The 27,364-nt window shown below is 47.2% G+C and overlaps 1 protein-coding gene across 1 annotated transcript in view; it reads left to right on the top strand.

Annotated features, from left to right (window-relative positions):
• RPS6KA5 (ribosomal protein S6 kinase A5) overlaps nucleotides 1-27,364 on the top strand; it is a 98,498-nt gene that overhangs the window by 28,460 nt on the left and 42,674 nt on the right. Inside the window, exons 3-4 of the mRNA XM_040333907.1 lie at nucleotides 9,041-9,259; nucleotides 21,208-21,323. Of these exons, the coding sequence (XP_040189841.1) occupies nucleotides 9,041-9,259; nucleotides 21,208-21,323 (335 nt within the window). The remainder of the gene's footprint in view (nucleotides 1-9,040; nucleotides 9,260-21,207; nucleotides 21,324-27,364) is intronic.

Below are 27,364 nucleotides of genomic sequence, written 5' to 3'. Positions count from 1 at the left end.
CGCGGGAATGACGACCATACTTAACATGGCTTAAGACAACTAGGGCTCAGCCCTAGTTTTACGTGGCGTAACTCGACGGAAACGACGTAGAGTTAGATCGACGGGACGTTCGGGGATCGCCGTAAGTATTCATTTGCATATTCTACGCCGGCCGCAATGGCCTCGCCACCTAGCGGCCGGCCTAGAATTGCATCCTTAAGATCCGACCGTGTAATTCAATTACACCTGTCGGATCTTAGGGCTAGCTATGCGTAACTGATTCTATGAATCAGTCGCATAGTTAGAAACAGAGATACAACGGCGTATCAGTAGATACGCCGTCGTATCTCGTTTGTGAATCTGGCCCAAAGGGCCCAATTGACCGCCCAACAGACAGGATAAAAGGGACGGAGGTTGCAGTCTCTAAGTTAGATATACATATAAACCCAAACAGATTGAAGTTGCCCCCAATCACTCCGCTAGGCGCAGAGGGCCGGAAATAGGTGGGTTATCTTGGGTCGGACAGGTAAATAAGAAACACAAAAAAAACTTTTATATGTAGCACGCAGGATCTTTAATTCTGTTTAATATATATCTATCTTTTATATGTATATTATTTTTTTTTAACAAGAAATGTTATATGTATATTTACAAAGATTTATGTATAATATCAACCACTTGCCGGCCGGCATTCTGCTATGGTTCATTTTTCCTGACTGGGCATCATATGACGTGGGGGCACGCACCGCGGCAAACGGTAGTGCGGCGTGTTAGTCTGACACACCGCTACACCGATCTTGGTAAAGAGCTTCTGACGGATGCTGTTTACCACGTGATCAGCCGTGTCCAATCACGGCTGATCACGATGTAAACAGGAAGAGCCGTTGATCGGCTTTTCCTCACTCGCATCTGACAGACGGGAGTAGAGGAGAGCCGATCGGCTGCTCTCCTGACATGGGAGGGTCTGTGCTGATTGTTCATCAGCGCAGCCCCCCCTCGAATGCCTGCCCAGGACCACCAGGATGCCGCTAGGACCACCAGGTATGGCCATCACAGTAGAGCAGTGGTCATCAACCCTGTCCTGCAGGGCCCACTAACAGGCCAGGTTTTATGTATTACCTTGGGGAGATGCAGTCTAGAATACTGCAATCACTGAGCAGAAAATGATATCACCTGTGATGTATTTCAGTTATCTTGCAAACCTGGCCTGTTAGTGGGCCCTGTAGGACAGGGTTGATGACCACTGCGACTAGACCACCAGGTATGCCACTCTAGATCACCAGGGAAATGCCAATCCGTCCCAAAGCAGCTACCAATCAGTGCCCATCCCCAATGCCTGCCAGTGGCATCAGTGATGCCCATCAGTGCCATGTATCAGTGCCCAGCTGTGCTGCCTATCAGTGCCACTCATAAGTACCCATCAGTGCAGCCTTTCAGTACCCGTCAGTGTCGCCTATCAATGCCCGTCAGTGCCCATTGTCAGTGCCACCTAACCGGTGCCGCCTTATCAGTGCCCGTCAGTGAAGGAGAAAAAGCACTTATTTACAAAATGTTATAACCGAAACAAAATAAACTTTTTTTTTTTTTCCCCAGTCTTTTTTTTATTTGTTTAGTACATTTTGTTTGGGAGCCACGTCGCACGACCGCGCAATTGTCAGTTAAAGCGACACAGTGCCGAATAGCAAAAAATAGCCTGATCATTGGGCAGCCAAATCCTCCGGCGTTGAAGTGGTTAAGGGTACCTTTTGTGGATTTGTGAGCTCCATTTCCTCCAGTCCTCCGCCTCAGGGGGTTATCTCCAGATCCCTCTCACAAGCCACCTGATACGGAGAGCAGCATCCTGCATGCACCTGTTTTCAAACATACTGCCAGGTCAGAAAAACAATTGTTTTCTCTGTATCCTTGCAGTGACTGGCGTTTTACAGTCAGTAAAATGACGGTGACTGCACATAGTGTGAATGCAGCCTTGATCTTGTCTCCAGTGTTCCTTGGATAGCATTTGCATTTCACTGGCTCCTTTTTATTTTTTAGCCTGGGATTGCAGATTTATGTCCTTTTTAGTGGTCATACAGGCCCCCCAACCCCTTCACAACTGCACTATAGCTGAAATGAAGGCTACAGCGCGGTTGCACATCGGCAGTGATCTGCGCCGCTCATCAGCATTGGACACTGCTGATCACAGATCTGGGTAAAGAGCCGGCTCTTTACTATGTAAACAGGATTTACTGGTTATCGGTAATCCTCTCCTCACAAAGACAGCACGTGAGGAGAGGAGAGTGTCCTGATTATCAGTGCTGCCTGCCAGTGGCCCCCCCTGCGCTGCCTGCCAGTGGCCCCCCCTGCGCTGCCTGCCAGTGGCCCCCCCCCCCTGCGCTGCCTGCCAGTGCCCCCCCCCGCGCTGCCTGCCAGTGCCCCCCCCGCGCTGCCTGCCAGTGCCCCCCCGCACTGCCTGCCAGTGCCCCCGCCCGCACTGCCTGCCAGTGCCCCCCCCTGCGCTGCCTGCCAGTGCCCCCCCTGCGCTGCCTGCCAGTGGCCCCCGCCTGCGCTGCCTGCCAGTGGCCCCCGCCTGCGCTGCCTGCCAGTGGCCCCCCCCCCTGCGCTGCCTGCCAGTGGCCCCCCCCCTGCGCTGCCTGCCAGTGCCCCCCCCCTGCGCTGCCTGCCAGTGGCCCCCCCTGCGCTGCCTGCCAGTGGCCCCCCCTGCGCTGCCTGCCAGTGGCCCCCCCTGCGCTGCCTGCCAGTGCCCCCCCTCTACGCTGCCTGCCAGTGCCCCCCCTGCGCTGCCTGCCAGTGCCCCCCCTGCCAGTCCCCCCCCCTGCGCTGCCTGCCAGTGCCCCCCCCCCTGCGCTGCCTGCCAGTGCCCCCCCCCTGCGCTGCCTGCCAGTGCCCCCCCCCTGCGCTGCCTGCCAGTGCCCCCCCTGCGCTGCCTGCCAGTGCCCCCCCTGCGCTGCCTGCCAGTGCCCCCCCCCCCCCCGCGCTGCCTGCCAGTGCCCCCCCCGCGCTGCCTGCCAGTGCCCCCCCTGCGCTGCCTGCCAGTGCCCCCCCTGCGCTGCCTGCCAGTGCCCCCCATGCGCTGCCTGCCAGTGCCTCCCCTGCGCTGCCTGCATGAAAAAAAAATGTATTGTCAAAATTTTATATTGGAAAACAAAGAAAAACTTTTTTTTTTTCTGTCTTTTTTCATTTGTATAGCAAAAAAAATAAAAACCCAGTGGTGATTAAATACTAATGAAAAGAAAGCTCTATCTGAGTGTTGCATGACTGCGCAATTGTCATTCAAAGTGTGACTGCGCTGAAAGCTAAAATTTGGCCTGGGCAAGAAGAGGGTGAAAGAGCCCGGTAGGCAGGTGGTTTTAAGAGGACCAGTATAGGTGTCGGGTTGATAAACATAACGGTATATTTTTGCGCCAAAATTTAGAGTACTGGAGAAAAGGTAGACAAATCTGGGTAGAATGAATAGACACACACGCGTTTGAACTCCATGGACGCAAACTCTGTAAGGTGGCGGCTGTGCAGGGAGTTGAATCCAGAAGCATAACATTTTTTTGTACAATCCCAGTGTCTTGCTTGCATATAAACAAATGTTGAATATTATATACAGTATAATAAAAAAGTGGGCTAGAAAACAAGATCATTTTGCAAATTAGGATTGTGCTTTTATTTTATGACATTTCTAGAAAGGAAGATGAAGAATATATTCAGATCCTGATTTACCAGTTTTTTTTTATTGTGTTTCTGTTTGGAATGAATTTATCACTGAAAACAATACAATTCTTGTGTCCTAACTCCAAGCTGAGCCGTGTGTTGTCTATACAGAACAGAAATTAGGTGTGTCACTGCGGTCGGGTTGCAGTGAAGAAGTGAATTTCTCAATTCTTTCAGAGGAATTCCTGTTTGAATTGTCAGCAGATTTCCATCGTGGGCATTTTATCTCAATTCTCTCGCGGCTTAGCGAAAGCGATTGTGCACCTGATGCTCAGCATTAACCATATATTGGAACGGTAGATAATCTGATTTCAGTCAGTGGTCCTCCTTTCACACATTATTGTCGCTCCCTTTTTACTGTGTAGATGCACACACAGGGCTAATGTAGATAAATTGAGAATACGGTATCATTCAATTTCAGTGAGCAAATCAAGTTAAACTATTATTACACAGTTTACTTTAAGCCCCCATTCACACCTAGGCGTTTTTACGCCTGTAGCGCTACGCCGCTGCCGCCAGAGGGCTGAAAACAGATGTCCCTCTATGGAGATGGTTCACATCTCCACGCCGAACGCCTGTCGCCTGCCGCGTGAAAAAAGGTCCCGGACCTTTTTTTCAGGCGTCTTCGAGCGTTCGGCTAGGAGATGGGAATCATCTCCATAGAGGGGGTCATCTTGGGGCACATCTAGGCGGACAATACCGGCGTTTTGTCGCCGCAAATCGCGGTACAAAACGCCGCTATTTTTACCGCGATTTGCGGCGACAAAACGCCGCGATTTCGTCCGCCTAGATGTGAATGCAGCCTAACCGCTTGCAGACCAGCCGCCTTCATTATGCAGCGGCAGATCGACTCTCCTGTGCAAACCGCCGTAGGTGTACGTCGGTCTTTGCATAGGAGATAGTGGGGGTGCCCGTGGGTCCGACAGACTCGATGTCCACCCGCGATCACGGTGTACAGAAGCAGAACGAGGAACTGCCTATGTAAACAAAGAGACTCCCTGTTCTGGCAAATGACATGTCAGAGGTCTTCTGTTCCGAGTGATCGGGAACAACAATCTCTGTCGTGTACCTGGCTGCCCATCCCCACTACATTTAGAACACACTGAGGAAACACGTTTTAAAGGGTTAGTAAAGGAAAAAAAAAATCTTTAACCACTTAAGACCCGGACCTTTAGGCAGCTAAAGGACCCGGCCAGGTTTTGCGATTCGGCACTGCGTCGCTTTAACTGACAATTGCGCTGTCGTGCGACGTGGCTCCCAAACAAAATTGGCGTCCTTTTTTCCCCCACAAATAGAGATTTCTTTTGGTGGTATTTGATCACCTCTGCGGTTTTTAGTTTTTGCGCTATAAACAAAAATAGAGCGACAATTTTGAAAAAAAAATGCAATATTTTTTACTTTTTGCTATAATAAATATCCCCCAAAAATATATAAAAAAATATTTTTTTCCTCAGTTTAGGCCGATAAGTATTCTTCTACTTATTTTTGGTAAAAAAAAAAAAATCACAATAAGCGTTTATCGATTGGTTTGCGCAAAATTTATATTATATTTGTTTAAAAAATAGGGGATAGTTTTATTGCATTTTTTATTATTTTTTTATTTATTTTTTACTACTAGTGGCGGCGATCAGCGATTTTTTTCATGATTGCGACATTATGGCGGACACTTCTGACAATTTTGACACATTTTTGGGACCACTGTCATTTTCACAGCAAAAAATGCATTTAAATTGCATTGTTTATTGTGAAAATGACAGTTGCAGTTTGGGAGTAAACCACAGGGGGCGCTGTAGGAGTTAGGGCTCACCTAGTGTGTGTTTACAACTGTAGGGGGGTGTGGCTGTAGGACTGACGTCATCGATCGAGTCTCCCTTATATAAGGGATCACTCGATCGATACGCCGCCACAGTGAAGCACGGGGAAGCCGCGTTTACACACGGCTCTCCCCGTTCTTCAGCTCCAGGGAGCGATCGCGACGGATCGGCTATAAACGAATAGCCGCGCCGTCGTCCCAGATCGCTCCCCGAGGGGATCCGACCACCGCATGTAGCGGGGGGGGGGTCCCGATCGGACCCCCGACCCACGTCTAGGCAGGCACGTACAAGTACTTTGATGTGCCTATCCGTGCCATTCTGCCGGCGTATATCTACATGAGGCGGTCGGGAAGTGGTTAAATGTAACCATATTGCTACACTTAGAGGCTCCTCTCTTCTATTTTATACTCAGTTGTCACGTGACACTACTCTTACATCAAGACATCGCTTGTATATCAAGGCATAATGTATTAAAACATTTTGCTTGTCTTGCAAAATGCTCTCAAACCAAGTTACTCTTAAACCAATGTATAATGTTTTGGGATTCTAAGTAATTTTCTATAAAAAAAAAAAATAGATTCTATAACTGAAAAATAGGCCCGGTCCTTAAGTGGTTAAGTAAGTAGTCAATGAAGTGTTGTAACTGTATTTAGCAGGACAAATCTTCACTGGGGATCTGGTCAGAGGCTTTAAAGGGGTTGTAAAGGTAATTTTTTTTCCTAAGTAGCATCTGAGAAATCATCACTTCCTGTTCTTCTGTCTGTAACTCCACACAGTAATGCAAGGCTTTCTCCCTGGTGTGGAGTGTCGTGCTCACCCCCTCTCTTAGACTACAGGAGAGACAGGATGCTCTCTACGTTGCAGATAGAGAAAGGAGCTGTGTGTTAGTGGGCGTCCTGACTCTCCTGTAGTCCAAGGGAGGGGGCGAGCACGACACTCCACACCAGGGAGAAAGCCTTGCATTACGGTGTGGAGTTACAGACAGAACAGGAAGTGAGGATTTCTCAGAAGAAATGAGGACATTTTAAAAGCAAAATGGAAGGATGAGGTAAGTGAAGGAGGACTGCACTAAGGTAAAGGAAGCTTTTTAGGAAAAATTGTTCCTTTACCATCCCTATTTGCATGACTCCTCCCACTGGGTGCATCAGGACTGGGCAGGATGCTGGGATGTTGTACCTTTACAACCCCTTTAAGTTGTCAAAGTGCAAAGCCCTTGTATGCTTAGGAGAGAGTAACCCATAACAAAGTCATTTGAGCTCCACCTTCAGTAACTATGAGGAGCATTTAGATCCTGAGTGAACTGGGGACAGCTAAAGAGGGAACTTTACCCTTATCATAAAAATGACAAATAAAGGCACCTTTTAGAATTGTTTAACATGTGCAAACAGATCCTTATAGAAATAGGTGTGTCGCTGTGGTTGGTTTTGCAGTGAAGAAGTGAATTTCTTAACACTTCAGGAGGAATTCCTGTTTGAATTGTCAGCAGATTGCCATTATGGAGATATTATCTCAGTCCTCTTGCGGCCTAACGAAAGAGATTGTATTCATGATGCTCACTGGCAGGCCCTTACACTATATACAGCGGGTAAAATAAGTATTAACCACTTCAGCCCCCTTCATGACCAGGCCTTTTCTTAGTGAGTGAGTAACTTGTATAGCGCTACAAATGCGAACTAAATCTCCTCAAGGCGCTTTTGCATTCAGTGGCCCAGATTCTCAAAGGAGATACGACGGCGTATCCTCAGATACGCCGTTGTATCTCTGAGTCTGAGCCGTCGTATCTATGCGCCTGATTCATAGAATCAGTTACGCATAGATTTCTATTAGATCTGACCGGCGTAAGTCTCTTATGCCGTCGGATCTTGACTGCATATTAATAAAAATGCCATAAAAATACCCCCTATTTTGTAAACGCTATAACTTTTGAGCAAACCAATCAATAAACGCTTATTGCGATTTTTATTTAATTTTTTTACGAAAATTAGGTAGAAGAATACGTATCAACCTAAGCTGAGGGGAATTTTTTTTTTTTTATATATTTTTTGGGGATATTTATTATAGCAAAAAGGAAAAAACATTGTTTTTTTTTTCTAAATTTTCGCTCTATTTTTGTTTATAGCGCAAAAACTAAAAACTGCAGAGGTGATCAAATACCACCAAAAGAAAGCTCTATTTGTGGGGAAAAAAAGGATGCCAATTTTTGTTTGGGTGCCACGTCGCACGACCGCGCAATTGTCAGTTAAAGCGGAGCAGTGCCAAATCTCAAAAAGTGCTCTGGTCTTTGGGCAGCAATATGGTCCGGGGGTTAAGTGGTTAATTGAGCAGATCTGAGTTTCATGTGGGCTTGAATAAGTTTAGCCCATGCTTTTCTGACTCCTCTATGTAACATGGTGCTGTCACAAACAGCCTTCGGCTGGATGTTTCTTTTTGTTTTGTACACCGTTCTATGTAAACATTGGGGACTCTCTAGTGTGACAAAATCCCAGGGGGGGGGGGGGGGGGTAAACCGTTTCTAAGGTGTTGCAACAACCACTCCCAGCAGCAACAATCGTTCCCCAATCTTCCACATTCTTATGTTTGGTAAAACAAGGGAAAGTCTGCATGATCGATGTATTGATTTGTGTTGGTGAGCGAGTGTACCTAATAATTTGGCCACTGAGTTTGTTTTTATCACAGGTGTGTGTGTGTGTGTGTATGTGTGTGTGTATATATATATATATATATATATATATGTGTGTGTGTGTGTGTGTGTGTGTGTGTGTGTGTATATATGTATATGTGTGTGTGTGTATATATATATAAAAAAATAATGTATGTGTATATGATAGATAGATCGAGATATATATCTATCTAAGTCAGAAAAAGACGTTTATATTTACCGTATTTATCGGCGTATGACACGCGTCGGCGTATAAAACGCACCCCAAGTTTAGGAGGGAATTTTAAGGAAAAAAACTTTTAGGCGGGAAGTTTAAGGATAAAAACTTACATTTAAATGCCCATCAATGCAGCCTTATCAGACCGTTGTCATCGGATGGACTGATTGTGTGTACGAGGTCTAAGACCTCACATCTCTCCTCCAGGCTGGAAAGCATTCTCCAGGCATTCCCGGCCAGGACAAGTACTGTCAGTGCACAAAGCGGTGATGTGGCGGCCTTTTTTGGGGGCATCAGATTGGCGGGGGAGTAGCTGTGTCAGTTTCATTCTGGGACACTGTATTGTCCCGGAGTGAAGGTGCCCGGGACAGACCTGCAAAATGCGGGGGAAAAACGTGGTCACCCTATCTGGCGCAGAGCTGCCGCCTTGTATCGGTAAAACTCCCATATGTCGGTCAGCAGGTGGCAAATACATTTCAATCATAATGTTTTGAAAGATTGCATTTTCCATCTGTTGAGTTGGCCAGTAAATTGCATTACTTCTTCTTCTCCAAATGTCCGGCTGCATGTAGAGAATTCCTCCTGTTAAAACACTGAAGTGGCTTCATAAATGCCTATATAGTTTGTGGCTGCATATTCACCGTGACTAATTACATTCTCTCTGCAATGCAGCCTATGGCAAAGTGTTCCTGGTGCGGAAGATCAGCGGCCATGACTCCGGAAAGCTGTACGCCATGAAAGTGCTGAAGAAGGCGACTATAATTCAGAAAGCCAAGACTGCAGAACACACGCGGACGGAGCGCCAAGTGCTGGAACACATCAGACAGTCGCCTTTCCTAGTAACCCTTCATTATGCCTTCCAGACAGACACAAAGCTTCATCTCATTTTAGGTAAGCCTTTATATATATATATATATATATATATATATATATATATATATATATATATATATATATATATATATATATATATATATATATATATATATATAGATTACAGAGGTGCTCCAGATGGCCCTGGAGGGGCAAATGTTTTGAGGCAAAATTGAACCCTTTTTTTTTTTTTTTTAATACCCTTTTATTGAAGTAATATCAAATGTACAAACAAGATACTACATGGAAATATCAAACATTGTGTCATAATCTTCCCACTAATATAAGATCACAAAGATATCATCCCACGCCGTTGCAAGCTTTTTCCCCATTGGAGGGTACGGTGGCGAGTATTTCTAGCATTTGAATGTGGAACAAACAGGGAATGCGTGGACAGTACCTGCCCTTGAAGTCTGCACCACATGACCAGAACAGGTCTGAGCATAGGTTGTGCAGAAGTAACTATTCTAGAGACTCGCAGATAGAAGGAAATGTAGAAAAAGCTTAAGCAACTATAAAGAAAACAAAGCATAAAAAAAAAAAAAAAGGCTACCCAAGTATCAGTGACCGCACAGATGTCAGTGGGCCTAGTGGAGTCTTCTATAGGCAAGAGCTTTTGTTTTCTTAAATTTAATTCGATAAGGTGACCCTGACATACCATTCTGTGGAACCCTCAGATTTAGAGGGTTCAGAAAAAATGAAAAGGTGAACGAACATCCTATACCCACTCACTCACCCACTGACTGACCCACTCACCCACCCACTCACTCACTTATCCATCCACTCACCCACCGACTGACTCACCCACCCACTCACTTTTCCACCCACTCACCCACCGACTGACCCACTCACCCACCCACTCACTCACTTATCCACCCACTCACCCACCGACTGACTCACCCACCCACCCACTTATTTATCCACCCACTCACCCACCCACTTACTTATCCACCCACCTACTCAATCACTTACCCACCCACTCACCCACCGACTGACCCACTTAGCCACCCACTCACCCACCCACTTATCCACCCACTCACCCACCCACTTACTTATCCACCCACCTACTCACCCACCCACTCACTTACTCACCCACTTACCCAATCACAAACTTACTCACTCACTCACCCACCCACTCAACTCACTCAACCACCTACTCACCCACTCACTTACTCACCCACTTACCCAATCACAAACTTACTCACTCACCCACCCACTCAACTCACTCAACCACCTACTCACCCACTCACTCACTCACCCACCCACTTACTCACTTATCCACCCACCCTCTTACTCACCCACCCACTCACTCACCCACTTATCCACCCACTCCCCAGCCCAATCTCTCACTCACTTAACGCCCTACCCACTTCGACAGTCCCTACTGTACTTACCTCTGCAGGGGAGGAGCTGTCACTGCACATGCAGCCAGGTTCGCTGTCCTGGGGTTTAAAATCCCCTTGTTTTTCTTCACCTTCTTTCTCTAGGGCACCTACCAGGGTGGATCAGGGTGATTCTGATTGGTCAGCACCGACACCTGATCATTTTGTCCATTCGGAATTGCTCTCTTCCATTCTGGAAGCCCTACAAAAAGAAGGGAAGAAGAGCAGACATTTCAAATCCCCCTGGGCCGCTACATTGGCTGCGGCACTGAAAGCTCATCACCCAAGGAGGTCAGTACTGGGGGTTGGGTAGAGAGGGTGGTAGGGTGGACAGGCTTTTCAACTAAAGCAAATGACCTGTAAGACATTCTACACCTTTTGTTATGATGCCTCTAGATTGTATTTAGCCGATTAGTTTCGTTGGGGTTCTAGGGTAAGTGGTGTTTTTTTCAAACACTGCCTATTAAGTTTGAATGCAAAATACAGCAAATGGCTGTGTCTGATCTTCTTTGCCTGTATTGCAAACACATTCCAGTAGGTCCCACTTCGTCCAGAGAAATGCAAAGCATGTAAAATGCAGCCTCGGATTTGTCATTTAGGCTTTACCATTGAAGTGAATAGGAATCTGCTGATTTATGTTTGTTGTGGGTTCCAAATGCAGGAAAACAAGTCCTTCCTAACAAATTGTTATCCAGCTAATGGCTGAGAGTGCTGACCGGTGTGTCCTGGCGGCCGTCCCCCTGTCAGAACACAATAGCTCTGTGGGGGAGATCGCTGTACTAACATTGCATAGTTAGTACAGCGGTTGTTCCTGAGCCGTTAGTTTTTTTCCCCGTTAAGCTCGCTGGGTTGAACGAAAATAGTAGTAGTGTGCACCAGGCTTTAGTCTGGTTGGTTGGATGGTATTCCTTCCTCATGAGTTATCTAGTCTGAGTCTCCATAGACATAAATGCAAATGCTTAACCAAAGCAAGCCGTGGGGCCAGATTCACGTAGCGCAGCGGATCTATAGATCCGCTCGATCTACGTGATTTAAGATCCGCTCCCGCAAGTTTAGGAGGCAAGTGGCTAATTCACAAACAACTTACCTCCAAACTTGCGACGGCGGATCCTAACTCCCCCGGCGGAATTCAAATTCCGCGGCTAGGGGAGTGTACTATTTAAATCAGGCGCGTTCCCGCGCCGATTTAAATGCGCAGGCGCCGTCCGCGAAATTTCCCGGCGTGCATTGCTCCCACTGACGTCGCTAGGACGTCAGTGGTTTCGACGCTTACGTAAACGACGTCCGTCCGTATTCGAGAACGACTCACGCAAACGACGTTAAAAAATTCAAATTCGACGTGGGAACGCCGGCTATACTTAACATTGGCTGCGCCTGATAAAAGAAGGGGTAAGTATACGACGGGTACGCCGCTACGGAAACGTCGTAAGAAGACTGCGTCGGGTCCGCGTACGTTTGTGAATTTGCGTATCTCGCTGATTTACATATTATTTATCGTAAATCAGCGGGAACGCCCCCGGCACGATTTTTAAATTTTAAAATAGATCCGACAGTGTAACACAGTGTAACACTGTCGGATCTAGCCCTATCTATGCGTAACTGATTCTATGAATCAGGCGCATAGATAGGACCAGTGTAAGTCAGAGATACGATGGTGTATCAGGAGATACACCGTCGTAACTCTTTGTAAATCTGGCCCTTTGTGTTTATGTGGCTCTCAGGAGACGGTGCTGCTGTAGGATACAGCTTAAAGATATATTGGTCATGGGACTTTACACGAGGCAAAACACATACAAAACATACTCTGATTGGTACGCATGGGTACAAATGTATTAGTTGAATAGGTAGACACAATAAAATCCTAAAGTACACGTGATAATAAATTACATATTTCAATAAAATGACACAATGACATTCCAAAAGATGATAGTGAGCTGATCCATAATAAATAAACATAATGGCCCAGCTTCTCAGAGTGTGGGCGCACATTACGCCGCCGTAGAGTAACCAATGTACGCTACGCCAACGCAGTGCAGATAGGCAAGCAATGCATTCAGCAAGCCAGTGCTCCCAACGCTGCGCCAGCGTGGCGTGGGATTCGAAGGCGTACGCTGGCGTAGGTGGAAGTGGGCGTGACCCATGCAAATGAGGTGTGGCCCCATGCAAATGATGGTCCGAGCGCCAGACAGATACGTATCACGAACTGCGCATGCGCCGTGACGTGGACGCATCCCCCTGCGCCTGCTCACAACCACGTCGGAACAACTCCCTAAACTGCGCCGGATCACTGTGTACGGCGTGAACGTAACCTACGCCCAGCCAGACACACGTCCAATGTAAAATATGCCAGCTTGTGTTCCATGGTGCAGACCTTTGCATGTCTGCTGCTGGGTTGCACCTCCTTTATGGGGAATAACTTTACGCCGGACGTACAACTTGCGCGCACCTTGCGTAGCCTGCGTCGGGCGCACGCAGGTCCGTGAATCGCCAGATTTCCCTCATTTGCATGTTTGAATGGCTAATCAATGGGAGCGGCACCATGCACCCAGCCTAAATGTGCGCCCACCCTACGCCGGCGTAAGCAAGCTACGTCGGCGGGGTGTAGCCTGGTTTTAGGCGCATATCTGTTTGTGGGTCTGGTGCACAGATACGACGGCGCACATTTGCACTTACGTCGGCGTAACTTGTTATACGTCGGCGTAAGTGCTTTGTGAATTTGTGATTCACACTGAAGGCATCAAAACTAAATATAAAAATAAATAAAATATATTTCATATTCTAGGTTCTTCAAAGTAGCCACCTTTTGCTTTGATTACTGCTTGGCGCACTCTTGGCATTCTCTTGATGAGCTTCAAGAGGTAGTCACCTGGCGCAGCACCCCATCACACTCCTTCTTGGTCAAATAGCCCTTCCCCCGCCTGGAGGTGTGTTTGGGGTCATTGTCCTGTTGAAAAATAAATGATGGTCCAACTAAACGCAAACCGGATGGAATAGCATGCCGCCGCAAGATGCTGTGGTAGCCATGCTGGTTCAGTATGCCTTCAATTTTGATTAAATCCCCAACAGTGTCACCAGCAAAGCACCCCCACACCATCACACCTCCTCCTCCATGCTTCACAGTGGGAACCAGGTATGTAGAGTCCATCCGTTCACCTTTTCTGCGTCGCACAAAGACACGGGGGTTGGAACCAAAGATCTCAAGTTTGGACTCATCAGACCAAAGCACAGATTTCCACTGGTCTAATGTCCATCCCTTGTGTTCTTTATCCCAAACAAGTCTCTTCTGCTTGTTGCCTTTCTTTAGCAGTGGTTTCCTAGCAGATATTCTACCATGAAGGCCTGATTCACACAGTCTCCTCTTACCAGTTCTAGAGATGTGTCTGCTGCAAAAGGTGGAAGAGCCTAGAATATGAAATCTATTTTCAGTTGTGTCAGACTTTTTTGTTATGTAAAATTCCACATGTGTTACTTCATAGTTTTGATGCCTTCAGTGTGAATCTCCAATTTTCATAGTCATGAAAATAAAGAAAACTCTTTGAGAAGGTGTGTCCAAACTTTTGGTCTGTACTTTGTGTACTGTCTGAGTGTGTGTATGTATGTATGTATGTGTGTGTATGTATGTATATATATATATATATATATATATATATATATATATATATATATATATATATATATATATATATATATACTCACCAGACACTTTATTGGGTACACCTGTTACTTGGTAACACAAATTGCTTATCAGCCAATCACATGGCAGCAACTCAATGCATTTAGGTATCTAAATGTGGTGAAAACGACTTGCCGAAGTTTAAACTGAACATCAGAATAAGAAAGAAAGGAGATTTAAGTGACTTTGAACGTGGTATGGTTGTGGGTGCCAGATGGGCTGGTCTGAGTATTTCTGGGATTTTCACACAAAACCATCTCTCGGGTTTACAGAGAATGGTGGGAAAAAAGAGAAAATATCCAGTGAGCGGCAGTATGGAGGAAAATGCCTTGTTGATGTCGGAGGAGAATCGGCAGACTGGTTCCAGATGATAGAAAGACAACAGTAACTCGGATAATCACTCGTTACACCCAAGGTATACAGAATACCATCTCTGAATGCACAACACATCCAACCTTGAATCAGATGGCAGAAGACCACACCGGGTGCCACTCCTGCCAGCTAAGAACAGGAAACTGAGGCTAAAATTGGCACAGGATCACCAAACTTGTACAATAGAAGATTGGGAGAAACGTTGCCTGGTCTGATGAGTCTGGATTTCAGCTGCGACATTCAGATGGTGGGGTCAGAATTTGGCGCATGGATCCTTCCTGTTTTGTATCACCGGTTCAGGCTGGTGGTGGGGGTGTAATGGTGTGGGGGGTATTTTCTTGGCACACTTTGGGCCCCTTGGTACCAATTGAGCATCGATTAAACCCCACGGCCTACCTGAGTATTGTTGCTGACCATGTCCATCCCTTTATGACTACAGTGTCCCCATCTTCTGATGGCTCCTTCCAGCAGGATAATGCACCATGTCACAAAGATCCAATCATCTCACCACTGGACAATGAGGTCACTGTCCTCCAATCATCTCACCACTGGACAATGAGGTCACTGTCCTCCAATCATCTCACCACTGGACAATGAGGTCACTGTCCTCCAATCATCTCACCACTGGACAATGAGGTCACTGTCCTCCAATCATCTCACTACTGGACAACGAGGTCACTGTCCTCCAATCATCTCACCACTGGACAATGAGGTCACTGTCCTCCAATCATCTCACCACTGGACAATGAGGTCACTGTACCCCAATCGTCTCACCACTGGACAATGAGGTCACTGTCCTCCAATCATCTCACCACTGGACAATGAGGCCACTGTACCCCAATCGTCTCACCACTGGACAATGAGGTCACTGTCCTCCAATCATCTCACCACTGGACAATGAGGTCACTGTCCTCCAATCATCTCACCACTGGACAATGAGGTCACTGTCCTCCAATCATCTCACCACTGGACAATGAGGTCACTGTACTCCAATCATCTCACCACTGGACAATGAGGTCACTGTCCTCCAATCATCTCACCACTGGACAATGAGGTCCCTGTCCTCCAATCATCTCACCACTGGACAATGAGGTCCCTGTCCTCCAATCATCTCACCACTGGACAATGAGGTCACTGTCCCCCAATCATCTCACCACTGGACAATGAGGTCACTGTCCCCCAATCATCTCACCACTGGACAATGAGGTCACTGTACCCCAATCATCTCACCACTGGACAATGAGGTCACTGTACTCCAATGGCCTCCACATCTCATCCAATAGACCCTTTGGGATGTGGTGGAATAGAGATTGGCATCATGGATGTGCAGCCGACAAATCTGCAGCAACTGTGTGATGTTATCATGTCACTATGGAGGATCTCTGAGGAACGTTTCCCACACCTTGTTGTAGCTATTCCACCAAGAATTAAGGCAAAAGGGGGTCCAACCCGGGACTGGCAAGGTGTACCTAATAAAGTGGCCAAGTGAGTGTATGTACACTTTTAACATTTTTGTAATAAATTAAATCAAAGATCATATTAGGTGTCTATATTATGATTATTTTGCTAATGAAAAATATATACTATTAAAAGCCCAATTTTATTTTTTGAATATGATTTTGATGTAGCATGTAAGTAAGATTTCACACTCTCTCTCTCTCGGAGTGATTCGGATTGCCTTTAGCAGTTTGGAACAATTCCACGCTTGCAGCTGAATGCCGGCCAACAAATTACTTAATTTACTAACTCGCCTGCTGACCCAAGCACCAAGCCATTACTGAAATGAATTGGAAATTTGAATTGGGAGGGCTCTTTATGCATAAATGACATTTATCTTTTAAATAACTGCTTATTTGGCAGGATTCAGAGCACTGAATTATTTTTTCACTTCGTAAAATCATTCATGGAAATGTGACAGTTCTGCACAGGTGGAACTAACAGAGATTAGTGAATGGATGTAAAGAAAGCCTGTCATGGTGGCATTTTGATGAATAAGAGTCACCTACTGTATCCTTTTTTTTATTAATATAATCGTTTGTGACATTTTATGCAATTATCGTCTTAAGAAAAGCTTAACCCCTTCAGCCCCGGAAGGATTTGCACCCTTAATGACCGGCCATTTTTTTGTGAAACGGCACTGCGTCGCTTTAACTGACAATTGCGCGGTTGTGCGACGCTGTACCCAAAAAAAAATGTATGTACTTTTTTTCCCCATAAATAGAGCTTTCTTAAAAAATTAGCGACAATTTTTAAAAAAACACAATGGGCCAGATTCACGTAGGAGATACGACGGCGTATCTTCAGATACGCCGTCGTATCTCTGAGTGTGAGGCGTCGTATCCTGGCGCCTGATTCAAAGAATCAGATACGCCAGAATTTCTCTAAGATACGACCAGCGTAGGTCTCTTACGCCGTCGTATCTTAGTTGCATATTTACGCTGGCCGCTAGGTGGCGCTTCCGTCGATTTACGCAAGGAATATGTAAATTAGGTAGATACACCCGATTCAGTAACGTACGTCCGCACGGCGCATTTTTTTATGTCGTTTACGTTAGGCTTTTTCCCGGCGTAAAGTTACCCCTGCTATATGAGGCTTATCCTATGTTAAGTATAGACGTCGTTCCCGCGTCGAATTTTGTAAATTTTACGTCGTTTGCGTAAGTCGTCCATGAATGGGGCTGTGCGTAATTTACGTTCACGTCGAAAGCATTGGCTTTTTGCGGGTTAATTTGGAGCATGCGCACTGGGTTACTTTCACGGACGGCGCATGCGCCGTTAGTAAAAACGTCATTTACATGGGGTCATGTTTTATTTACATAAAACACGCCCACCTCTTCACAATTTGAATTAGGTGCGCTTACGCCGGCAGATTTACGCTACGCCGCCGTAACTTAGGGCGCAGGTTCTTGGTGAATACAGAACCTGCCTCACTAAGTTACGGCGCCGTAGCGTATCTGAGATACGCTACGCCCGCAGAAAAATAAGCCAATCTACCTGAATCTACCCCTATATTTTTTTACTTTTTGCTATACAGTAAAACCTTGGTTTGTGAGCATAATTCGTTCCAGAAACATGCTTGTAATCCAAAGCACTTGTATATCAAAGCATTTTTTTCTACAGGGTATAAAAGAGAAGAGAGGCACCTCCTAAGTGTAGCAATAAGTTGCTAAATGTTGTACCTTCATTAAATGTAACCAAATTGCTACACTTAGAGGCTCCTCTTTTCTTTTTTATACTCAGTTGTGACGTGACACTACTCTTATATGAAGACATCGCTTGTATATCAAGGCAAAATTTATTAAAACATTTTGCTTGTCTTGCAAAACGCTCTCAGACCAAGTTACTCTCTGTAACGGAACCCCAAATGGGACAGGGGTTAAATCCGTTTAAGATATTTCATTCCGAACCGAGCTTGCTGCATTGGGACCTTGATAAAGAGCTGATGACGAGGCTCTTTACCCATGTGATCAGCTGTGTCCAATCACAGCTGATCACATGTAAACAAATGCCGGTCATCGGCATTCCTTTCCTCACACTGACAGCTCATTGACACTGTCATGACATATTATCAGTGCAGCCCCAACAGTGCTCAGCAGTGGTACCAGTCAGTGCCGCTTATCTGTGCTACTTATCAGTGCTGCATATTAGTGCCTCCTATCAGTGACGTGTCATTAGTGCCAATCAGTGCTCAGCAGTGATGCCAGTCAGTGCCGCTTATCCGTGCTGCTTATCAGTGCCCAGAAGTGCCACCTATCAGTACTTTTAAGTGCTGCATATTAGTGCCAATCAGTGGCCATCAGTTCAGCCTCATCAGCACACATCCGTGAAGGAGAAAAAGTACTTACCGTATTTATCGCCCTATAGCGCGCACCGGCGTATAGCGCGCACCCCAAACCTGAAAATCCCTAAGGGAAAAAAAGAATTGGACAGTTTACAGTTAGTTACTTACAGTTGCCCGGCGTCCATCGGCGGCCTTGTCCGGTCCGGCGTCCGTCTGCGGCCTTCGTGGTGTCCTCCCCGCTTCTCCCACGCTGTCTCTGAGCCGATCCCTGTTTCCCGCGCTGTGTTTGAACGCCGCCGACATATACCGAGCGCAGTACACTCGGGCACGCTCGGCTCCTCTCGCATAAAGGCTAGGAGGCAGCACATGTGACCGCGAGGGGAGCCGAGCCTGGCCGAGTGTACCAGAGTGTACTGCGCTCGGTATATGTTGGCGGCCGCGTTCAAACACCACGCGGGAAGCGAGTATCGGCGTATATCGCGCACCCACGATTTCCCCCTGATTTTAAGGGGAAAAAAGTGCGCGGTATACGCCGATAAATACGGTATTTACAAAATGTTAAAACAGACTAATAAAGGCGTGTTTTTTTTTTTGCAAAACTTTCAGTCTTTTTGTCGTTTTTTTTTTTTTTTAAGCAAACCAAAAGAAAGCTCTATCTGTCTCAAAAAAATGATAACAATTCTGTTTGGGTGCAGCGTTGCATGACCGCGCAATTGTCATTCAAACAGCGATAGCGCCGATAGGTGAAAACTGGCCTGGGCAGGAAAGGGGGTAAAGTTCCCAGTAGGCAAGTAGTTAAAATCCCTGCCATGTACATAGATCACCCAGAGGGGAGGGTTTTTTTTTTTTTCTCAACAAAAAATGGAGTTACTCTTATTATTTTGAGCGGTAGCTTGCTGGTAGGCATGCTGGGAATCTAATTGCTGTATGTACGGTAAAGCAGTTGTAGGCAGCAGAGTCTAGGTTGTGTTTTTGCTGTATTATTTTCCACAGCACTGAAGATTTTAAATGATTCTGTGTATTCCTATTAATTTGAACAGCTGTTCTCATTCTCCCCCTTTAGCTGGGAAGGCAGCGGCCAAGGGGGAGTACACATGGCGCACAGGAATTATACCTCCGTCGCACCTGGCGGGCACTACCGCCCACCGAGCACAACCCATTCAAGTGAATGGGGCTGCACTGCACCGCAGGGTGCTGTGTAATGAAAAGGGGGCCCCAGAGGTGCAGGGTGCTGTGTAATGAAAAGGGGGCCCCAGAGGTGCAGGGTGCTGTGTAATGTAAAGGGGGCCCCAGAGGTGCAGGGTGCTGTGTAATGTAAAGGGGGCCCCAGAGGTGCAGGGTGCTGTGTAATGAAAAGGGGGCCCCAGAGGTGCAGGGTGCTGTGTAATGTAAAAGGGTCCAGAGGTGTAGGGTGCTGTGTAATGAAAAGGGGCCCAGAGTTGCAGGGTGTTGTGTAATGTAAAGGGGTGCAGGGTGCTGTGTAATGTAAAGGGGTCCAGAGGTGCAGGGTGCTGTGTAATGTAAAAGGGTCCAGAGGTGCAGGGTGCGGTGTAATAAAAAGGGGGCCCCAGAGGTGCAGGGTGCTGTGTAATGTAAAGGGGCCCAGAGGTGCAGGGTGCTGTGTAATGTAAAGGGGTCCAGAGGTGCAGGGTGCTGTGTAATGTAAAGGGGTCCAGAGGTGCAGGGTGCTGTGTAATGTAAAAGGGTCCAGAGGTGCAGGGTGCTGTGTAATGTAAAGGGGTCCAGAGGTGCAGGGTGCTGTGTAATGTAAAAGGGTCCAGAGGTGCAGGGTGCGGTGTAATAAAAAGGGGGCCCCAGAGGTGCAGGGTGCTGTGTAATGTAAAGGGGTCCAGAGGTGCAGGGTGCTGTGTAATGTAAAAGGGTCCAGAGGTGCAGGGTGCTGTGTAATGTAAAGGGGTCCAGAGGTGCAGGGTGCTGTGTAATGTAAAGGGGTCCAGAGGTGCAGGGTGCTGTGTAATGTAAAGGGGTCCAGAGGTGCAGGGTGCTGTGTAATGTAAAAGGGTCCAGAGGTGCAGGGTGCTGTGTAATGTAAAGGGGTCCAGAGGTGCAGGGTGCTGTGTAATGTAAAGGGGTCCAGAGGTGCAGGGTGCTGTGTAATGTAAAAGGGTCCAGAGGTGCAGGGTGCTGTGTAATGTAAAAGGGTCCAGAGGTGCAGGGTGCTGTGTAATGTAAAGGGGTCCAGAGGTGCAGGGTGCTGTGTAATGTAAAAGGGTCCAGAGGTGCAGGGTGCTGTGTAATGTAAAAGGGTCCAGAGGTGCAGGGTGCTGTGTAATGTAAAAGGGTCCAGAGGTGCAGGGTGCTGTGTAATGTAAAGGGGTCCAGAGGTGCAGGGTGCTGTGTAATGTAAAGGGGTCCAGAGGTGCAGGGTGCTGTGTAATGTAAAAGGGTCCAGAGGTGCAGGGTGCTGTGTAATGAAAAGGGGCCCAGAGATGCAGGGTGCTGTGTAATGTAAAGGGGTCCAGAGGTGCAGGGTGCTCAGTCTAAAATGCCCGGGCCTATTTTTTGTCCAGGTCCATAAGCCTTGGTCTCTGCAGAAGCTATGGTTCCCCCTTCAATAGGTGTCATGCGAATGAGAGTCTATGCATTCATGCATGTGGCCAGCACTAAAGGGAACCCCCGGGAGCAGCATTTTCTCAGGGAAAGGACGTTTTTTTTTTGTTACCTTTTTTTATTTATCAAATATTGGAGTGAAAATCTGCTTTAGCTCGCTTTTTTTTTTTTTTATGTGCTTTTTGCAGATTACATTAATGGTGGAGAACTATTTACTCATTTATCTCAGCGAGAGAAATTCACAGAGAGTGAAGTACAGATATATATCGGGGAAATTGTACTGGCCCTTGAACACTTACATAAGGTAGGTCCTTTTTTTTTTTTTTTTCTTTTTTATTAACAGGAAATTGCTGGAGTGCCTGTATGCAAAGGGAGGTGAAGATTTTGGTATATCTCTACATATCCGCAGCAGATAAGTAGGTAGATTCAGGTACATTGGTGTAATGTTACGGCGGCGTAGCTTAGTGTGTTTAGGCTACGCCGCCGTAAATTAGCTAGGCTAGTAATGATTCTCAATATACTTGCCTGCTAATATACGGCGGCGTAGCCTAAAGCGGGCGGGCGTAAGGGCGCCGAATTCAAATGACTTGGAGGGGGGCGTGTTTCATGGTAATGAGGCTTGACCTCACGTTTTTGACGTTTTTTTTTTTTTCACTGCGCATGCGCCGGGCGACTACATTTCCCAGTGTGCATTGCGGTTACGTATGCCGCACGGGCCTATTGATTTCGACGTGGACGTAAACAACGTAAATCCCGATTCGGGGACGACTTACGCAAACGACGTTAAAAATTCGAACCTCGCGGCGGGAACGGCGGCCATACTTTAACATTGTTATTCCACCTAATAGGTGGAATAACTTAAGGCCTTACGGAAACGGCGTAAATCGACTGCGGCGGCCGGGCGTACGTTCGTGAATCGGCGTACAAACTCATTTACATAATCTACGCCGACCGCAATGGAAGCGCCACCTAGCGGCCATCCGAAAAATTGCAATCTAAGATAGGACGGCGCAAGACGTCCTATCTTAGATATGTTTAAGCGTATCTCTGTTTAAGCATACGCTTAAACATACGTCGGCGTAGATTCTGAGTTAGGTCGGCTTATCTACTGATAAGCCGGCCTAACTCTTACTGAATCTACCTAAAGGTGTGGGTCTTGTGGGAGGTAGTGGCCTGCTGACCATTGCTAAGTCGTGGAAGTCGGAACACGCTGCATGTGACAGTAGTGATGTAATGATGTGAGAAAGAGGGAGGACGGTGATATGGGAAATGAGAATGGCTGCTTAGGTAAAAAAAAAGAGGAGTTCTCCAACAGTATTTCAAGAATGGAGAGAGAGAGAATGAAGGAAAAGAAGAAGCAGAAGTATTTCAGGAGAGGAGAGTTAGGCTTCATGAGAACGGGACGTTTTAAAACCTCTCCTGACAGACTTGGCTTGACAGATAGTAACCAAAAAACGCGTCAGTTTTTTTTAGATGAGGGTTATAGAGGAAGGAGCAGAGTCCTCCAGCAGAGCAGAGTATTTCAGGAGAGGAGAGTTATAGAGGAAGGAGCAGAGTATTTCAGGAGAGGAGAGTTATAGAGGAAGGAGCAGAGTCCTCCAGCAGAGCAGAGTATTTCAGGAGAGGAGAGTTATAGAGGAAGGAGCAGAGTCCTCCAGCAGAGCAGAGTATTTCAGGAGAGGAGAGTTATAGAGGAAGGAGCAGAGTCCTCCAGCAGAGCAGAGTATTTCAGGAGAGGAGAGTTATAGAGGAAGGAGCAGAGTCCTCCAGCAGAGCAGAGTATTTCAGGAGAGGAGAGTTATAGAGGAAGGAGCAGAGTCCTCCAGCAGAGCAGAGTATTACAGGAGAGCAGAGTTATAGAGGAAGGAGCAGAGTCCTCCAGCAGTGCAGAGTATTTCAGGGGAGGAGAGTTATAGAGGAAGGAGCAGAGTCCTCCAGCGGAGCAGAGTATTTCAGGAGAGGAGAGTTATAGAGGAAGGAGCAGAGTCCTCCAGCGGAGCAGAGTATTTCAGGAGAGGAGAGTTATAGAGGAAGGAGCAGAGTCCTCCAGCAGAGCAGAGTATTCCAGGAGAGGAGAGTTGTATAGAGGAAGGAGCAGAGTCCTCCAGCGGAGCAGAGTATTTCAGGAGAGGAGAGTTATAGAGGAAGGAGCAGAGTCCTCCAGCGGAGCAGAGTATTTCAGGAGAGGAGAGTTATAGAGGAAGGAGCAGAGTCCTCCAGCAGAGCAGAGTATTTCAGGAGAGGAGAGGTAATAAGCAGAGTGAGGAGGCGAGACTTCTATTGGAACAGTGTCTGTGTCTGTGTCGGGCTTAGGATGTTTTTAAGATCTCGTGTGTCACTTCACTGGAACTGTTACGCAGTAGAAGAGCCAGAAAACGCAGCCTAACACCGGAGACATTACTTCACACCACATTCCCTCTTAAGTAAAACTTATTCCTTGTAATGCTGGTAAATCCACATCCCTGGTCATGTGACCAGAGAAAAGCCACGGGTCACGTAGTTTCTACCGATGTCAAGGGACCTGGAGGACAGATGTCGGTGGCAGAGTTGCATCACCAGTACCTTGACATTGTCCAAGAAATGCTGCAAAAAAAAATACCCTAGTTTAAAAAAAGTTTTTGATACTATTTTTTTTTTTTAATAACAGTAGTAAAGAGTTAGCAACCTTGCCAAATTATATCTATCAAAGTTTCTTTTTAGATCCGGTTCACACTGGCGCAGAGCGACTCGGCAAGGCGATCTGCCCACGACTTCAGAGGCGACTTGCAAAATGACTTCTGCATTGAAGTAGTACAGGAACCTTTTTCTAAGTCGGAGCGACTTAAGTCGCTCCTATTAGAACGGTTCCATTGTACAGAACGGGACGTGACTTGTCAGGCGGCTGAGTCGCCTGACGAGTCGCCCCTGTGTGAACCGGCTCTCAGGAAATATATGTGGGATAAATTCCCCCCAGCAGAGCGTCCAACAGCAATAATCTTTTTTTTCTTCCCCCTCTCAAAAAATAAATAAAAAATATTTAAAAATTTTGGTTAGAGTTGGGCTTGTATATTGCAGAACAAGTGAACGTTTTTTGCTCTTCTTTATACAAAGCTGGCCAAGTTACTCTGGCCCAGATCCACGAAGAACTTAGATACGCCGCGTAAGTTCTACAATGCGCCGGCATATCTTTGTTTTCACAAAACAAGATACGCCTGAATGTGGGCTAAATCCGACTGACGTACGTCTTAGTACGCCGTCGGATCTTAGGTGCATATTTACGCTGGCCGCTAGGTGGCGCTTCCGTTGATTTCCGCATAGAGTATGCAAATTGGCTAGATACGCCGATTCTCAAACGTACATCCGCCCGGCGCATTTTTTTTACGTCGTTTAGGCTTTTTCCGGCGTAAAGTTACCCCTGCTATATGAGGCGTACGCAATGTTAAGTATGGACGTCGGGCCAGCGTCAAATTTTTTAAGTTTTACGTCGTTTGCGTAAGTCGTTCGCGAATAGGGCTGTGCGTAAGTTACTATTTGCGGCGTAATTTGGAGCATGCGCACTGGGATTCTTTCACGGACGCCGTTCGTAAGAAACGTCAAATACGTGGGGTCACGATTAGTTAGCATAGAACACGCCCCCAACCAGCCTCTTTTTAATAAGGCGGACTTGCGCCGCCTGATATACGCTACGCCGCCATAACTAAAGGCGCAAATTCCTTGTGAATACAGTACTCGCCTTTCTAAGTTACGGCGGCGTATCGTTTCTGAGATACGCTACGCCTGCCTAAAGATAGGCGCCTGTACGTGGATCTGGCCCTCTGCCTTTATTTTTCCATACAGGTCTATAGTGTGAGTTTTGCTGGCAGACACATGTTCAGGAGCTGTGAAGTAGAGGTCATGGTGTATGCAGAAATCAACAGATCAGGGTGGAGCCGCAATCTCTGTAATTGCACTTCAGTTCAGCCTTTGACACAGTCACACACATTGCACTGAATAACACGATTTTGTTGCTCTGCTGTAAAAAAAAACTATCGGGCTTTGTCCACACCTGATCGATCCGAATCGGGAGGCGCGATCGCTGCGATTCGAAATATATGCTATTACTTCTTAATGTCGCCCCAATCACAACAAATTGAAACGAGTGACGCTCAAAAAGAAGCAGGCGTGACAACCGCGGCAATATTGTGCCACCATTGGGGAGCCTTTTTAAACCACTTGCCGACCAGCCGCCGCAGTTTTACTGCAGCAGCATGGCTCGCCCCCCGGAGCCGATGCGAGTTCCTGGCGGGAGCGATGACCGCCAGGGACCCGCGATCGCTCATGACACAGAGAGAATCAGGATCCCGATCCCGGTTCTCATCGCATGCTAGCACATTATGAAATACTTACCTTAGGACAAGCCCTTTATCAGCGAGCTGTCACAGCTGACAGGGCTTTCATCTTCAACTGGTCATTTTTCTGGGCCGAGCCGTGATGACATCACTCCCTTGCATGCGGGTGTGAGCAGGGATGGACTGGGACAGAAATTTGGCCCTGGACTTAATCCAGACTGGCCCACTTTGACAGGTCTCTCCCATGGCCGCCGGACAACTCCCGCACCCCCCCCCCCTGGCCACCCAAGCACCCTCTCCCCTTCACTAGCCACTAGCCGTTCTACTTTATTAGAGTAGAACGGCTGGTACTGGTACTCTTATAGGCAGCACCAGTGGGGAAGCTAGACATTATTTCACCCATGGCAAAGAATCAGTTCGGTGCCCCCTTTATGGGACAAGATTAGGCAGAAGTGAGAAACTCCCAGGCCATAGCTGTTGAGTCAGCTGTCTGTCCACTCCCCCCATGCTCCTCTGTAGTCCCCCCTGCTCCTCTGGTCCTCCCCCTGCTTCTTTGTTCCCCCCATGTGAGCGCTGCGGGAAGGGAGAGACAGAGGAGCGGAGGGGGGCGGCAGTCCGCTGTCACTGAAGCCGGCCCACTGAGCCATCGGCCCACCGGGAAACTCCCTATAGTCCCAATGGCCAGTCCATCCCTGGGTGTGAGTCAGACCACAGCATGGAGCTCTATAAGAACGGCACAGGTATGCTGTCCCTTCAGAGCGCATGGGCCGGTGACATCTCCAGCTGCATGCAGTGTGAATATCTCCTAAACTATGCAAGTTTAGAAGTTATTCACATAGGATTTCAACGGGTCCTTAGTTAGTTTGGGATTGTCCCATAGTTGCAAAACTTCTCCCCAGGAGTATCTGGGTGGTAGATGTCTGGGTTTCTTCCCTAGTGTTAGACCTCTTCTCCGCCAGGCAGGTCCCCCTTTGAATGTTACTGGCTTTCCCTTTCCCCATACCCCTTGGTTTCTTAGTGGTGGAGTAGCCGGACTACACCCTCCACCCGGTATATCCCTCATGTTACCTGCGTTGGTGCTACGCATCATGCACAGGTTAGGATTTTTCCATCCATTTCTGGACACACCTGCAGGGCTTACAGAGACGCTAGCCGCACCTCTTCCTTCTTTCTTTCCTTTTCTGATCTTCTCTGAATTCCCCCCCCCCCCCTTTTTTTTATTATTATTATTTCTGTGTCTTTCTCCCCTCCCTGTGAATTCACGCACGCTAGCATCAGCACCTCATGGCTTCTACAGTGCGCGTATCGGCTCCTCTGTCGCTTAAAGTGTATTCTTTGAATGCTAAGGGCCTCAATGTGCCAGGAAAGCGTAACAGTGTCTTAGCGGAAACTCATCGCTGTAAAGCACAGATTGTTTTCCTCCAGGAGACCCATTTTAAATGAGGGTCTATCCCCCGACTTGTTAACAAGCGTTTCCCTGATGCCTATCATGCGACCTGTGCTGACTCCAAAATGAAGGGGGTTTCCATTTTGATGGCCAAGTCACTCTTGTTTCACCTTACAGACCAGATGTTAGAGGGCAGGTTCGTCTTTCTAAAAGGTACTTGGAGAGACAAACGGGTGACTTTAGCAAATGTTTACTGTCCCAACTCCAAGCGGGTGTCCTTCCTGAGTGAGGTCCTTTTGAAACTCACCTCCTTTCACGAGGGCCTATTAATTCTGGGTGGGGACTTTAACATGGCGCTAGACCCGTTGTTGGATACCTCTACAGGCACCTCCTCTTTCCCTTTCTCAGCACTGAGACAGGTAAAGCTTCAACTTGCGTCGCTCACACTACACGATACGTGGCGTACTCTCAACCCCCACCAGAGGGATTACACATTTTTTCATTGCCTCACAAACGATATTCGAGGCTGGATTTATCTGTTCATCCGCCAATCGGACTTGACATACCTGGAAGATGCGACTATTGAAAATATGGTCCTCTCCGATCACCACCCGATCACCTTAACCTTACGGATCCCACAGAAGGCGGAGT

This window comes from Rana temporaria, chromosome 13, assembly GCF_905171775.1.
Source record: "Rana temporaria chromosome 13, aRanTem1.1, whole genome shotgun sequence".
Taxonomy (NCBI): Eukaryota; Metazoa; Chordata; class Amphibia; order Anura; family Ranidae; genus Rana; species Rana temporaria.
Note: the sequence above shows the minus strand (reverse complement) of the source record. Positions and strands in the feature narration are given on the sequence as shown.